Below are 16,467 nucleotides of genomic sequence, written 5' to 3' on the forward strand. Positions count from 1 at the left end.
TTTTTTTTTTTTTTTGAGACGGAGTTTCGCTCTTGTTACCCAGGCTGGAGTGCAATGGCGCAATCTCGGCTCACCGCAACCTCCGCCTCCTGGGTTCAGGCAATTCTCCTGCCCCAGCCTCCTGAGTCGCTGGGATTACAGGCACGCGCCACCATGCCCAGCTAATTTTTTGTAGTTTTAGTAGAGACGGGGTTTCACCATGTTGGCCAGGATGGTCTCGATCTCTTGACCTCGTGATCCACCCGCCTTGGCCTCCCACAGTGCTGGGATTACAGGCTTGAGCCACCGCGCCCGGCCGTATTATAAGTAAATTAAAAGGTACACATGGACAATCACACCAACTTCCATTCTCAACTCCCTCTTTGTATGATGATAAAAATCACAGAACCCCAGGATTAGAAAACAAGTTGAAGTCACCTAATCTAAATTCTGCATAGTTACCCATTTTAATTCCCTTTGCCACACCCCCAACAAGTGTTTGCTTCAGCAAAGGAACTGCAGTATCTGCCAAGACAGCCCAAAATTCATTTACTGGACTAACCAAAGGAAATTGTTCCCACATTTTGCCAAAACCTGCCCTTCTGGGACTTCCACTGGGCTTCTGGATCCCATCCTCTGGGGCCTCTGGGACGGAGCTCTCCACCAGGATAGGTCCTCCGAGCACTTGGAAGAAGTTGCTACATTTCCATGGCTACCCCTTCCTGCAGGTGCCACAGCCCCCCGCTTCCCATCTTTTGGCATCTTTTTTTGCATTTTGGTTTGGGTCTTCTCAGGGCCCCCCGGGGGTTGTCAATGCTCCCTTTCAAGTGAGACGCTTGGAGTTGAAGCTGATGTTCATTTTCTTGGCAGCCCCACAGCACAACGCAGTTAACAGATTGAGCCCAAAGTATTTTTTTCACACTTCTTGCTGTCAAATCCCATTTCCCAGATCCTGTTCTTAATTGTGCAGCTGGGCCTCTCTTTTCAACTCAGTCCATCATTACGGTCTGTTGAGATCTTCTGGGATCTTCAGTCTGCTGTCAGTTGTATTCATGTCATCTGTGAATCTGACCATTGTTCCATTAATAGCCTCATCTAAAACACTGGGCCTGCCCTGGCCAACCCGTGAGTGGAGACAGAACTCCGGGTGGCCGCAGGCTCTGCCTTCTGGGCACACTCTGACAGCCAGCAGCACCTTTTGATAATGAGCCCGCTTCATTCTATCCTCGTTCAGCTGCATTCCTTCATGCTGAACCCAGGCTATGATGACAGCTTCTACCAAATGCCCAGGAAACCTACATACAGGCACTGCACAGTCTTCTCTGTAGTATGATTCTGATTGACCTGTGGAAAAGTAGGTGAGGCTTGCCTGGTATGATTTCTTCTTAGGACTCCTGGAAACCAGTGCTTCCTTTTTGATGTATGTGCTCCCAAGCCACTGGAGAATGACGTTGACAAGTACACCAAGCCTGCACATGAAGCACCATCGCCCCCATCTCCTGCAAGCCCTCTGCCTCCAAAAGTGCCCATGGAGCCATGGCCCCATCTGCACGTCTCCCAGCAGCAGTGAGACAGCCTCAGCTGCACAGTGAGGTCGGTCATGCAGCCTCCCACTCTCTTAGGCTTTAAGCCCCTTCAACGACCGATATTTGATTCCAGATAAAAAATTGTTCTCCTTGACAAAGACGACAGAAGCAAAACAGGAGTTATATAGTGTTGCTCTCTGCATCAGGGCTAACATTTTACTGTCAGCTCCAAACCGCACTCCTTGATTCATAACTACACGGAAACTCCTTGTATGGCCTTTGGCATTTCTCAACAATACTTCCACTGGTCCGTGCCATTTCTCCGGTTGCCTTACTTTGTACCCTTCTTTCCAAACCTGAGACCACGCACAAGCTCTGAGAGGAGCGCCTGTAGCCCTTAATACTTCCCTCCTTTTCCTTACTGGATTCCTTTGTAATATACATTCAAAGTTTTAGTGCAAGATCTCCCAGCCCACCCAAGGCATCTCTCTTCTTAGAATTTTTTTTTTTGAGATGGAGTCTTGGTGTGCCACCCAGGCTGGAGTGCAGTGGCGCAATCTCAGCTCTCTACAACAACCTCTGCCTCCTGGGTTCAAGCGATTCTCCTGCCTCAGCCTCCTGAGTAGCTAGGATTACAGGCATGCGCCACCACAACTGGCTAATTTTTGTATTTTTAGTACAGACGGGTTTCACCATGTTTGCCAGGCTGGTCTCAAACTCCTGACCTCAAGTGATCCACCTGCCTTGGCCTCCCAACGTGCTGGGATTACAGGTGTGAGCCACAGCACCCAGCCCTAGAATCTTTTTTTTTTTTTTTTAAGTCCTACCTCTTTATGCTTCTTTGAAATCTGCCCTCCAGGCTGGGCGTGGTGGCTCACACCTGTAATCGCAGCACTTTGGGAGGCCGAGGTGGGCAAATCACAAGGTCAAGAGACGGAGACCATCCTGGCCAACTTGGTGAAATCCCATCTCTACTAAAAAATACAAAAATTAGCTGGGTGTGATGGTGCATGCCTGTAGTCCCAGCTACTCAGGAGGCTGAGGCAGGAGAATTGCTTGAACCTGGGAGGCGTAGGCTGCAGTAGCCAAGATCACACCACTGCACTCCAGTCTGGCAATAGAATGAGACTCCACCTAAAAAAAAAAAAAAAAAAAAAATCTGCCCTCCAGAAGCAGACACAGCATGAGTGTGCTCAGTGAGTCCCCACACCATGCTGGGCTCTGTGCACTCAGGAACACGGCCACAGCACCTGTCCCTCTGATGCCTATGGCCCGAGTCAGCAAGGGCACCAGCCTGATGGGCCTGTAACAGGGGCTGCTTGAAGAGGAGATGCCTTGGCCTTAGCCTAGTCTTGAGGCTGAAGAGGTGTGAATCAGGCAGCGGAGGAGGATGGGAAGAGGCCTCTCCAGAAGGAGACAGATGCAGAAAAGCTTGGAGGCAAGTGATCATCTTGAGTTGGGGTGGCTGCCAAGTTCCAGGATGCGGCAAAAGCGTGCAAGCCTGCAGGAGGCAGGGGGCACCAAGGCCCCCCACCCCAGGCTGGGCTGTGGCATTTCACCCTGAGGGGGAAAGTCTGAAGGATTTTAAGCACATCAGCTATGTGACCACATGAGCATTTGAAGGAAGGTCACACTCCCGGATGGCACGGGGTGGAGTTACTGGAAAGAGCCTGGAAAGGCACGGTGTGATGCTCCGGCAGAAACTCAAGGGTGTTGGAGGAAGAGCTGCACTGAGGCAGCAGCAGGGAGGGTGAGGAGGAGGGATGAGCACTAAGGGAGACTGGGGAGCTCCGGGGCACCGAATCTGTCCATAAGACTCCAGGCCTGGGCAGTGGGCAGGCGGGGGTGCCACTCATGGAGCCATGGAAAGGGCCCTCCTGGAAAGGCAGTGGCTCCTGTTTCCCACATGCTGAATCCCAGACATTAGCCACACAGATTGATGTTCAGCAGAAAACTCCAGCCACAGGTATTCATTAGGGAGCTGCTAGCATATACCTGGAGTTGAGGCCTGGGAAACCGGTAAGATGGTGTCTCAGGCTGGCCTCCCTAGAAAGTAGGCTCTGAAATGGCTATCAGTATGCAGGGAATTTATGTGGGAGAGAGAGGATGCAGGGAATTTATGTGGGGACAGATAGTGAAAGCCTCAGCCGACCCCATGAGGACTCCAGAGCTGGCAAGGTCCTTCAGAGATGTCCTCAGCTAAGGCAACAGGGAAGACCGTCGTGACCCAGCATTGGGCTGCTGCCAGGAAAGGGGCCCAGCCCTGATAAGGTGACCACCTTTGGCAGAAGTGACTCCTGGCATGGGCTGGCAGGGCAACACCCCCAGCAGCAAGGAGAGTGCCTCAGTCCTAGAGCAGGGCAGGCTAGGGGCACTCAGCAGCACTGACTCCATGGGCCTGCGCCACAAGAGAAAAGGGGCTGGGGTGGAATCCTGAGGCTCACCAAGACTCCAGGGCTGGTGGGGGAGGGACATCGCTGAGGGCAGCTGAGGAAGCCAGGAGGGGTTGGGAAGCCCAGGGAAGGAAGTGATGACTGCTTGTCCGGAAGGGCCCAAGGAGTCCCTAGTGATGCAGCAGCTTGGCTGGAGTGCCTGTTGCCACAGGTGGTGTCTCCTCAGCTCCTGGCCCTTCGGGTCACTCAGACATCCCACCCTGCTCCTGAGAGGGAGCAGCGTCCTCCCCAGCCATGTCCCCTTCCTGGCGATCGCAGCCTGCCTGACTGCCGCCCACCTTCTGGCTGCTGTCTGCTTCCTGGCCAGCCCAGGCTCCAGACGGGACCTTCATCTTGCCTCTTGTTCCTCTAGATTTGGTGCCCTTCTGAAATCTCCATGTTAACTGGGCTTTGGCTGTCTCCTTACAGAAGATTTTGGCCTCGCCCACCCCCGGTGAGAACTCTCTACTATTCTCTGAGCTCTAAGAATTCCACCTTCCCGAGGGTGGGCAGGACTCATCCAAAAGTGAGTGAGCACTGGGGGAGGAAGCCTGGAGCTGCGGCAGAAGCATGAGGGAGATGTGGGTGGAGATGGAATGGCTGTTTTAAGGTAGGAGACACAAGAACACACTTACTTGCTGCAGAGAAAGCTGGTGAACAAAAAGCAAACAGTACAAGAAGGGATGACTGCAGAAGGTTCTGGGAGAGGCAGGACTACTGGGATCCAGAATTAAGGGTGCGGTGCAGCAGGGAGGTGAGAGCTGTGAGTGCACTGCATTTGTGTCGTGGGGGTGGCCGTTGGCTGGGAGTGCAGAGGCTCAGCAGCAGGAAGCATGGAGTCTGCAGTGGTCCCCAGGAGGCTGGTCAGGAATTCCCAGTGGCTCCGGGCAGCCTGAAGGGGTCAGGGGCCAAGGGACATACATGGGGCATCACTCTGTTTGGCCGTTTAGTTTCAGGTCTAAGAGCAGGCAGGCAGGGAGTCCACAGTGGAGAAGGGTCCAGGAACTGACCCAGGGCCTGGCAGTGGTGAGGGGAGTAGGGAAGGAGGGGGAGCCCGCTGGCCCCGCAGCGAGAACAGTGAACGTGAGTGGGAGGGAAACAAGGAGGGCTTCGAGGGAGGCCACGGTGCATCTGTGCCTGTCCCCACTCTTATCCCTGGTGCACAAGGACCTGACGAGGGTGAGGCTGCTCTTTCCTTAGGCTGCCTTCACTTCCACTCCATCAGTCAGTTCTTCCTTGGTGGCCACACAGAACCTCCTTGGCTGGCTGCTCCAGACAGAAGAAAGCTCAGAGGATCCTGGGGTGCTCCAGAATTCATGGGAAGATAGAGAACCTGGCTGAGGGACGTGGGGCAGCAGGGTCTCTGCCCAGAAGAGACTGTGAAGACTGCTGTCCTTGAGTCCTTTCCTTGGGAGTATCCAAGTGGTTTGCCTGGGTCTCACTCCCAGAGGTGGAACAAAGGAGTGCCTGACTCTCAGCTTCTGTGGAGAGGGAGGTGTGAGGAAGATGCTTCCCCAACACAGGAAGGAAGCCCACACCCCCTGCAAACCTCAATGTATTTCCATCACAGGAACAGAGATCAGAAGAGAGCCAAACGTTGGCTTCTACTTATTCACTAAATATTTACTCGGCACCCGCAATATTCTAGTCCCTGCTCTGTTCTGGTGCTGGGGATGCAGTCATACGAGAGATGGAGGGAGCCCTCCCGCTCAGGGAGCTCTCTCTCTCATGGGAAGGGCCAGGTCACAATTCACTTCTGGTCCTGGTAGTAGAAAAAAATGAAGAAAAGGGAGGTTCTGCAGAGCCTTGAGTTGGGAACACATTTGGAAAAAGGATCAGGTGAAATCTCTCTGAGGCGGTGACATGTGGGCAGAGACGATCATGATGGGAACATGGGAGTCTCCTACAAACAGCGGGCATGGGGGAGGGTGGGCATCAAGACACAAGTGCCCAGTACACCCCAGGGACAGGGAGGAGAAGAGTGGAGGGCAAGGCCACACCTCAAGGGGGCCTTAGTGGCCACCTCAAAGACTCCAGGCTTCCTTCCAAGATGATGCAAAGTCTTGGAAGATTCTAGAGTACGGAAGTGACTCAATTGCTTATGACAGTTCTTTTATGCTTCAATGTTTTAGGTGTCATCATGATGTTGTAATTATGTTTTAAAATACCCACCAAGGGCTGGGCACTGTGGCTCATGCCTGTGATCTCACCACTTTGGGAGGCCAAGGTGGGAGGATCACTTGAGCCCAGGGACCTAAGACCAGGCTAGGCAACATAGGGAGACTCTGTCTTTACAAAAATTTAAAGAAATTAGCTGGGTGGGGTGGCGCACGCCTGTAGTCCCAGCTACTCGGGAGGCTGAGGCAGGAGGATCACTTAAGCTCAGGAGGTTGAAGCCGCAGTGAGCCTTGATGGTGTTACTGCACTCTGGCATGGGCGACAGAGATTGTCTCCAACAACAACAAATGAACCACCAAGGCCTTATCTTTTTAGAGACACCTACTGAATAAAATAAGAGGTCTTATCATTTGCTTCACAATGATCTAGGGCAGGGGTGGGGGGCAGTAGGTGAAGGAAGGAGGAGTCTCCATGGTTGTGTCTGCTGAGATAGAAAATGGGTGCATACAGTCCATTTTACTATCCTCTCAACGTTTGTATATGTCTTAAAATTATCTATAACCATTTTTTTTTTTTAGATGAAGTCTCCCTCTGTCTCCCAGGCTGCAGTGCAATGGCACAATCTCAATTTACTGCAACCTCCACCTCCCGGGTTCAAGCGATTCTCCTGTATCACCCTCCTGAGCAGCTGAGACTACAGGTACGCACCACCAGGCCCAGTTAATTTTTTGTTGTTGTATTTTTAGTAGAGACGGGTTTTCACCATGTTGGCCAGGCTGGTCTCGAACTCCTGACCTCAAGTGACCCACCCACCTTGGCCTCCCAAAGTGCTGGGATTATAGGCATGAGCCACTGTACTTGGCCAACAGAACTTTAAGAACTTATTAAACAGAAGTGATTTTGGCTATTTGTTAAGAACTGGGTGTAGGGGTAAGAGCAGGAGCTGGGAAGCAGACAGGGTCTTCAGAAAGGGGAAACAAGCCCAAGGCAACCAAAGCCACCCCTAATAACCTCACATCCAAAGATGACTTTTCTTTTCCCCTAACATCAGAACTAGCAACACACTTCATATATGGCTTCAAAGTCTTTTTTCCATTCAGCTTTATCTCATCAACTTTCTCATTTTCCTGTGAAGTCATTTTTAGGTACTATAAAATACCATGGGGAGAACTGGATTGATGGTGGGGCACTGAGGCAGTTTCCAGTTCCTAACATGACATCGCTATGCCAAACATCCTCATCAATGAAACTTCACTAGCTATCTAGTTCCCTGGAAAACAATCTAGTTTATTGAAGGGTTTGCACGTTTTAACGTCATTTGCTTGATTCTGCCAAATTGGCCTCCAGAGAGACCACTGACTGCACCTTGTGAGCAGGGAAGCATATGCGTTTCCTCGCATCCTGCCAACAAGTGGCGTGGCACTGACCTTTCAGATCCATTCCTGTCCGCCAGTCAAAGAACTCTACGTCATTGTCAGTGCTAGTTTTGTGAGCCATGTTAAGCAGGCTTCCTCCATTCCTCTATCTGACCAGGCAGCTTGCATGAGCTGGCTTCATCTGCCCTTCTGCTTTGAAGCAGCACACACAGGATGTTTAATCAACAGCCGCAAGCAGTGAAGGAAGAGGGCCCCCGGAGCCTGGGACATCAGCTTTCAGTGATGTGCGAGCCGCTGCTGGAGCCCTGAACAGAAGCGGGGATGGCGTCCTGCTCTTCCCAAAGCTGCCTGGGCTGCCCTAGTGAGGCCACCTCCCAAGGTGGATTTCCCTCCAAGAACGTTCTCTTCCCCTTGGCTCTCTTTCAGTGGTCTGCCTTAGTATTCACTTTCATGTTCATGGTTAGGCCCAGCTCTTCCTTAAATTTGCAGTATATCCCATGAAGTCTTGGGCGCTGAGGCAGGGGCTACGGGAGTACTGCACCTGTGTCAGCGGGAGCTCTCGCTTTGTGCTTAACCAGTCAGTCGAGTAGACAAAGAGTGTGACAGCCCCTCGTACAACAATCTGCCCTTGTTCGTGGGGTCAGTCTGGGCACAAAGCCCAGTGGGGCAGCCACCAGCGAAGGCAGCCAGCAAGCTCCGTGGCCGCCATGGGGAGCACAGTGGGGCAGCGGCTCACTGAAGACCCACAGTGAGTACAACGCGGCAGGAAAAAAGAATTAGGAGCTCTTTACAACCCAGTCAGGGATGACAGCCAAAACAAACCCTGAAATGCAAAGAAGGTGCAAGAACGGCGGATGCGTGCACACGTGCACAGACAGAGGCTGGTGACCCGCCAGGTGGCTCTGGCTCAGGGGAAGGGGTGCATTTTCAACATCAAATTTGAAAGGAGTACTTTCAAAAGGGTACTCCTTGGTACCTTCTGAATTTTGTTCTATTTGCTTTTGTCTATTGAGAAAAGTAAAAATGCAATCAACAACACTGATCCTGATAAGGCGCCCTCCTTCCTAGTAAAGCTCTTGGCACAAAGCATCACCCTGCTGGCGTGGCTGCCTGAAAGGCAGGCGCAGGATGTTGTTTCATTCATTCCTTGGCATTTAAAGGGCAATTGCCACGGGCCCTGGAGCTACAGACAGATTCCACAAAAGACACTGATTCATGAAATCAGTTTAACATGGCTAACAGATGAAGGAGCAAAGTCATAAACTTAGGATATGGAGAAGGTAGCTTCAAATCTGTCTTGAAAGGATGAATCATTAAGACCAAAAAATCAGGCATGGTGGCTCACACCTGTGATCCCAGCACTTTGGGAGGATGAAGTGGGAGAATCACTTTAGTCCAGTGGTTCAAGACCAGCTTGAACAACATAGGGAGACTTTGTACAAAAAAATTAAAAACTAGATGGTGTGGTGGCATGTGTTTGTAGTTCTAGGTACTACAGAGGTTGAGGCAGGAGGATCGCTTGATCCCAAGAGGTCGAGACTGCAGTGAGCCATGATGGTGCCACTGCACTCCGGCTGGGTGATAGAGTAAGACCCTGTCTCAAAAAACAAAACAAAACAATAGACAAAAAAATTGATGTTGGGTCCACTGGCTCTTTGGGGATGGAAGAAAAAGTTAGATCTTTATCTCATACTGCGGACAACAGATTACAGATGGGATTAAGAGCTGAAAGAAACAAAGCTATGCAATCCTGAAAGAAAAGAAAGCACACTATTTTTATGGTCTTGGTGGGAAAACCCTTCCTCTTCCATACAGAAAAACTAAATCACACAAAAATCCCAATCAATTCTCTGTATTATCCATAAAACTGCCCTGTGAATCTAAATCTATTCTAAAATAAAACGTATTGAAAAAGTAAAAAAAAAAAAAAAAGAATCCAGTTCACTGATACCATACATAAAAATTTAAAAAGGACAATTTATAACCTTCAGAGAAAACACATTGTAACATAAGCAACATGAAGATCAATACAGTTGTTAAGAAGATAAATTACCTGATAGAAACATGGGTAAGAAATACCAAAAGGTAATTTGCAGTAAGAGAAACACAAAAGGCCAATAAATACATGAAAAGATACTCAATTTCACTGGCAATCAGGGAAATGAAAATTAGAACAACGGGATGCCATTTTCTACTCACTAGATTGACTAAAACTCAAAAACAGAACTGAGAATATGTAGCATTAATGAGAATGCAGAAAAATACGCATTTTCATACCCATTTGGTGGTATTACTAATAGGTCCAGCTTAACATACTTTAGGGTTGCAATTTCACTCCAAGGAATTTATCCCATAGAAATATCTGCCCAGATGCTCATATAAATAGTCACTGGATTAATGTCCAGTATTAGTAGATGATAGTGGCACACACACTACGGAAATACTATGCAGGTATGAAAAAGAGTGGTTTATTGTGTGTGTGAGAGAGAGAAAAAGAAAACAACACAAACACCATGGCCTGGATGGAGCAAATGAGAAACTGCTGGACGAGGGGGGCTGGGGGCCAGCCTAAGAATTTGGACCTGGCCCTGCAGGCAGTGGGGAGCAGGGCAAGGCAGATACATGATTATCACAGGAACCCACAGAGCAGACAGACTTTGGGGAAGAGGAAGAAACAGAACGTCTCCACTGCCCTCCAGGTGAGCTAGTGAGATGAAAGCTGGAAAGGAGGTGACTGATTTACATAACCCTGACACGGTCCTGGCTGTCATGGAGTTGGATTTAGGGTTTAGGATATAGAAGGCAGGAAGGATGGGATTTAGGGATGAAGGGGGTAACAGGTGGGGATGGTAGAAACCTGTAATTTCTGGCTGCTGCAGTGGAGTAGGTGGGCACTTTGGGGAGAACAGGGAATCAGTAGGCAGGGTCAGCCTCTCCATCCCATGAAGAAATCCCAGACTGCTGGGGTGCAGGCAGCCTCCCGCACTGAGGCCTGTGGAGTCCCCTGACAGAGCTTCCAGAAGTCCCATTCTTTCAGAGAGAGGGTAAAACCTGTCCTCTCTGAACTGCACAGGCTGCCTCTCTGCCAGCCAGATTCCCAGGCAAGAGAAAAAGAGATGGGACTCCCCACTCAGCACTGAACTGGAGGCCAGGACAACCGAAGGTGACTTACTCAGTCAACAAGCAGAGCCTCTACCAGGCTGGGCCCTGGGGTGTGGGGTGATTCAAACTCCAAGCCCGCTCCCAGAGGCCACCCTCTGAACACTGCAGAGGTCCCAGTGGAGGGTAACGCAGAGGTATCTGCCAAAGGTGAGGGGTGGGAAGCGTCATTATAGGTGGGAGGAGCTGCAAAGGGACAGGCCCAGAAAAAGAAGGGAAAAGGGAGAGAGAAGAGGGAGACGAGGGGATGGGAGTGGTCTGCTCCTGGAAAAGGCAGGCAATTCTCCAAGACTGTGGCCAAAAGTGGGAGAAGGAAGGTGGAGAGAGGAGAAGAAGGGCTAGATCCAGCCAGTGGGCCTTAGCGCCTCCTGGGCTGAGTTTGTTTACTCACTTCATTGATTGGAAAAGAATTTACAGAGCACCAAATAGCACGCCAGGCACTGTTCTAGATCTGGGACGATCTGACAGTGACCCCGACAAGGCAGCTGCTCTGTGGTGACGACTTTGAAGACAGCCAGAGCCATAAACAAGGAAACAAACAGTAACATAATTTCTGGCAGAGGTAAATGCTAGGCGGAAAAGAAAACAGAAGGATGAATTGAGTGTGGGAGCGGGAGCGGAAGTGGGGTGACCAGCGGACAAAATTCAGCTGAGGTCTGAATAACGAGGAGCTGAAGACTCGGGAGGGGGCCCCAAACAAAGGAGGGTGGGGGCACTGCAGGCAGGAGCTAATTGCAGAAGGCAATTGTTTTGCTAATAAGACCATGTTAAGAAAATTAGGCTTTTTTTCATTTGTAAAGAACTCATTAGTGAGTTATATTTTTAGTTTTCCCTCCTGGGGATTAGCAGTTGGGCAGGCGGGGTTTGTTGGGGCGGAGGGAGAAGATTCTGGATCCCTGTAAGACCCTGAAGAGATGAGTGTGAGGGAGGAGGTGGCGGAGGAGCTGCACGCACCTGCTCCGAGAGGTCACATCCGGGAAGAACTGCACGAGGGCCAGCAGGTTGTGGTGGTGGTCGGACACCCAGCTCAGGATGCAGCATAGTTCCTGGAGCTGCAGGTGACAGGTACCCCATGGGCTGCAGGAGGACGCCACCTTCCCTTCTGCCCTCGCCACCCAGCCTGCACAGCACAGGGGAGTAAGTGGGCAGAGGCCTGGGCATTCCGATGACCTCCAGGCAGTGCCATCCCCACCCAGGGCACCCTAGGGGCCACCTCGGTCCCTAGTGACAAAGCTGCATGATGACTAGGCTCTGGGTGTGTGGTACCTTTCCTGGCCACTCCTGGATGTTCTCCAAGAGCAGGAGCAGAAGCTGCTGGAGATCGGTCTTGGGCAGCAGGCAGAGCCCCACATCCAGGCCAGTGCGGCACAGCAGCTCAATCAGGCCCATGAGGTTCTCATCAGTGTAGGCCCCTGGCTGGGCCTGGGCACATAGCGACAGAAACTGGAGAGAAAGAGAAGAGGGCAGGGGTGGCCAGGGCGTGGGGGAAGAAGAGAGGACATCGAGGACCTGGGAGACACTTGGGCAGGAGGGATGGCACTGTAAGCCTGAGGCCATGCTGGATAGGAGCTCAGGAAACAGTGAGGCCAGGATTTGTGGCCCCTGCAGGGTCCTGAGTGGCAAGCACAGGTGTGGAAAGTGAGCTTGTCAGAGGCGTTTGAACCAGAGTGACTCCATCTTGAATAGGGACTGGGTAAAATAAGCCTGAGACCTACTGGGTGGGCTGCACTCCCAGGAGGTTAGGTATTCTTACAGGACAAGATAGAAGGTTGGCACAAGACACAGCTCACAAAGACCCCGCTGATAAAACAGGTTGCAGTCAAGAAGGTGGCCAGATCCCACCAAAACCAAGATGACCAGAGTGACCTGGTTGCTCCATATGGTCTAGAAAGGGGAGAAACCCTCAGTTCTGGGTTTTGAGCAATTCTTCTGCCTCAGCCCTCCAAGCAGCTGGGATTACAGGCATATGCCTCCATGCCTGACTAATTTTTGTATTTGTAGTAGAGACGGGGCTTCACCATAATGGCCGGGCTGGTCTCAATTTCCTGACCTCAGGTGATCTACCTGCCTTGGCCTCCCAAAGTGCTGGGATTACAGGCATGAGCCACCCTACCCTGCCTATTCCTTTCCTTTTTTTTTTTTTTTTCCCTGAGACAGAGTTTTGCTCGTTGCCCAGACTGGAGTGCAAGTGCAATGGCACAATCTCGGCGCACCACAAACTCCACCTCCTGGGTTCAAGCACTTGCTTCTCTTGCCTCAGCCTCCTGAGTAGCTAGGATTACAGGCAGGCACCGCCACACCTGGCTAACTTTTTGTATTTTTTTTTTTTTTTTTTTTTTTTTTTGAGACAGAGTCTTGCTCTGTCGCTAAACTGGAGTGCAGTGGCATGATCTCAGCTCACTGCAACCTCTGTGTCCCAGTTTCAAGCAATTCTCCTGCCTCAGCCTCCCGAGTAGCTGGGCCTACAGGCATGCACCACCACGCCCAGCTAATTTTTCTATTTTTAGTAGAGACAGGATTTTACCATGTTGGCCAAGTTGGTCTCGATCTCTTGACCTCATGATTCACCCACCTCGGCTTCCCAAAGTGCTGGGATTACAGGCGTGAGCCACCACACCCAGCCATTTTTTGTATTTTTAGTAGAGATGAGGTTTCTCCATGTTCGTCAGGCTGGCCTCAAACTCCCCACCTTAGGTGATCCGCCCACCTTGGCCTCCAAAAGTGCTGTGATTACAGGCGTGAGCCACCATGTCTGGTCTCCTTTACTTTCTTAAGAAACTTGCCTTCATTTTAGTCTATACATTAACTTCTTTTTTTCCTTTCTTTTTTTTTTTGAGACAGAGTTTCTCTCTTGGAGTGCAATGGTACAATCTCAGCTAACTGCAACCTCCGCCTCCTGGGTTCAAGAGTCTCCTGCCTCAGCCTCCCGAGTAGCTAGGACTATAGGTATGTGCCACCACAGCCGGTTATTTTTTGTATTTTTAGTAGAGACAGGGTTTCACCATGTTGGCCAAGCTGGTCTCGAACTCCTGACCTCAGGTGATCTGCCCGCTTCAGCCACCCAAAGCGCGGGGATTACAGGTGTGAGCCACCATGCCTGGCCTCTTTTTTTTTTTTTTTGAGACAGAGTCTCACTCTGTCACCCTGTCAGGCTGGAGTGCAGTGGCACCATCTCAGCTCACTAAAACCTCTGCCTCCCAGATTCAAGTCATTCTTTTGCCTCCTGTAATCCTGAGTAGCTGGGATTACAGGCGCCTGCAACCACACCTGGTGAATTTTTTTTGTATTTTTAGTAGAGACGAGGTTCCACCATGTTGGTAAGGCTGATCTCGAACTGACCTCAAATGATCTGCCTGCCTTAGCCTCCTAAAGTGCTGTAATTACAGGCATGAGCCACCGCGCCCGGCCCCAATTTTTTCTTGAGCAAGATCCAAGAACCTTTTCTTGGGGTCTGGATCGGGACCCGTTTCCAGTAACACGGTTTCTGTAGCATCTGGCCCACAGCCACCACAGTGCCTGCCATGGTGCTGAGCTCACTGGAGATGCTCCGTGACGCTCCCCAAATTAAGCTGCTGAATGGGTCTGGACTGAGAGCCGAAAGTGCCCTGAGTGAAGCAGGCGGCTGGACTCACCTTGTAGATGTGGCTGAGACTGATGTCCAAGGCTACCTCTTGGGGAGCGTCCTGATGCTTGTTCTCACTCAGGCCAGCCTCGCCTGGAGGCACCCTATGGAAGACAACCACAACTGATGACAGGAAACCCGGGAGGTGGGTACGGGGGCAGGATCAAGGTGAGAAGCGGGACACCACTGCCCTGGGGCTGCTCATATGCTGGGCACAGCAAATTCCTCCACACAGATGATCTCATGTAGTTTCTGAGGGCCAAGAATCCAGGGGCAGCTCCGTTGGGCGGTCCTGGTTCAGGGGTCTCTCGGATGCATCCATCAAGATGTTAGGTGGGGCTGAGCCTGACTGGGCTGGAGGGCCTGCCTCCCAGCTCACTCATGCGGTCATTGATCCGCAGGCCCCAGGACCTCTCCACAGGGTTTCTCCACATAGCTGCTGGTTCTCTAAAGCCAGCAATCAAAACAGAGGGAGAGAGAATATGCCCGAGACCCTAATATCCAGAATCTACAAAGAACTAAAACAGATTTACAAGAAAAACACAAGTAAGCCCATTCAAAAGTAGGCAAAGGATATGAACAGACACTTTACAAAAGAAGACATACATGAGGCCAACAAACATGAAAAAATGCTCATTATCACTGGCCATTAGAGAAATGCAAATCAAAACTGCATTGAGATACTATCTCACGCCAGTTAGAATGGCAATCATTAAAAAATCTGGAGACAACAGATGCTGGAGAGGATGTGGAGAAATAGGAACACTTTTACACTGTTGGTGGGAGTGTAAATTAGTTCAACCATTGTGGAAGACAGTGTGGCGATTCCTCAAGGACCCAGGCATAGAAATTCCATTTGACCCAGCAATCCCATTACTGGGTATATATCCAAAGGATTATAAATCATTCTACTATAAGGACACATGCACACCAATGTTGACTGCAGCACCGTTTACAATAGCAAAGACCTGGAACCAAGCCAAATGCCTATTGATGATAGACTGGACAGGGAAAATGTGGCACATATACACCATGGAATACTATGCAGCCATAAAAAACGATGAGTTTGTGTCCTTTGTAGGGACATGGATGAACCTGGAAACCATCATTCTCAGCAAACTGACAGAAGAGCAGAAAATCAAACACCACACGTTCTCACTCATAGATGGGTGTTGAACAATGAGAACACATGGACGCAGGGAGGGGAGCATCACACACTGGGATCTGTCGGGGGAAAATAGGGGAGGGACAGCAGGGGGTAGGGAGGTGGGGGGAGATAGCACGGGGAGAAATGCCAGATATAGATGAAGGGGAGGAAGGCAGCAATCACACTGCCATGTGTGTACCTATGCAACAATCTTGCATGTTCTTCACATGTACCCCAAAACCTAAAATGCAATAAAAAAAAAAAAAAGAAAAAGAGAATATGCCCGAGACCGAGCCGCAGCCTTCCATAATCCAACCTTGAAAGTGACATCCCAGCTCTTCTGCTGGTCAGGTAACTTGGTGAGGAGGAGGCTACAGAACTGTGTGAACTCCATGAAGAGGGGACCCATGGGGGCTCCTTGGGGACTGGCTTCCCCATGGTACCATTCAGGTGAGGCCTCCAGCTTTAGTTTATCAGGACTTGGAAACCAGAAAATAACATTTCCAATCCCACCAAAGGGTCTTCCTTGAGTCCTCCCTGGGTCCGTTAGACAAGGGTGACCCTGCATGCACTGAAACGTGCACTACGTGGTGCCTGACATGGGGGCTGGCTCGCAAGTCAGCAAGTATGGTGGAAATCAGAATAAAAACATCCCTGAAAACCCCCTCCAAAGGTGTCACCCTGAGCTGATGTGCTATATGCTGACAAGCCCAGCGTGGTGTCTCCCCGAGTGACGGATGGGATCTGGCTGAGCACCAGATGATGTTAGAGGCCAGGCCTAGGGAAACCCCCTCCCCCTTTAAAAACCAAGCCACACGCAGGGTGGTGAGATGCTTATGGTGAGGGGGCCTTGGTGGGTCTTAGTGGATGGCAGTCTCATCACCCTTTCCACAAGCCTCCCTCCCTGACATGCGCTCATAGGACGAGAGCCTGGGCGGGATCACATTCGCCTTCTCTATGGCCGAATGTACGTTGTTGATTTGAAGTATGTTAACAGAGCTTATGGCAAGGTTCCCCTCTGCTGTCTCACCCACTTCTCCACTCTTATGAACTGGCTTAAGGTTCCCGCCAATAGTGGTAAGTGAAGATATTGATGACAGTGGGCTTC

The 16,467-nt window shown here is 50.7% G+C and overlaps 1 protein-coding gene across 1 annotated transcript in view; it reads right to left on the reverse strand.

Moving 5' to 3' along the window:
* Positions 1–16,467, reverse strand: part of FAM178B (family with sequence similarity 178 member B) — a 96,652-nt gene that overhangs the window by 30,584 nt on the left and 49,601 nt on the right. The window contains exons 8-10 of the mRNA XM_032255347.1: positions 14,223–14,316; positions 11,857–12,033; positions 11,545–11,642 (exon numbers count right to left, since the gene is read on the reverse strand). Coding sequence (XP_032111238.1) covers positions 11,545–11,642; positions 11,857–12,033; positions 14,223–14,316 — 369 coding nt within the window. The remainder of the gene's footprint in view (positions 1–11,544; positions 11,643–11,856; positions 12,034–14,222; positions 14,317–16,467) is intronic.

The sequence above is a fragment of the Sapajus apella genome, unplaced genomic scaffold (assembly GCF_009761245.1).
Source record: "Sapajus apella isolate SASKATOON/1434 unplaced genomic scaffold, GSC_monkey_1.0 scaffold89, whole genome shotgun sequence".
In the NCBI taxonomy this organism is placed as follows: domain Eukaryota; kingdom Metazoa; phylum Chordata; class Mammalia; order Primates; family Cebidae; genus Sapajus; species Sapajus apella.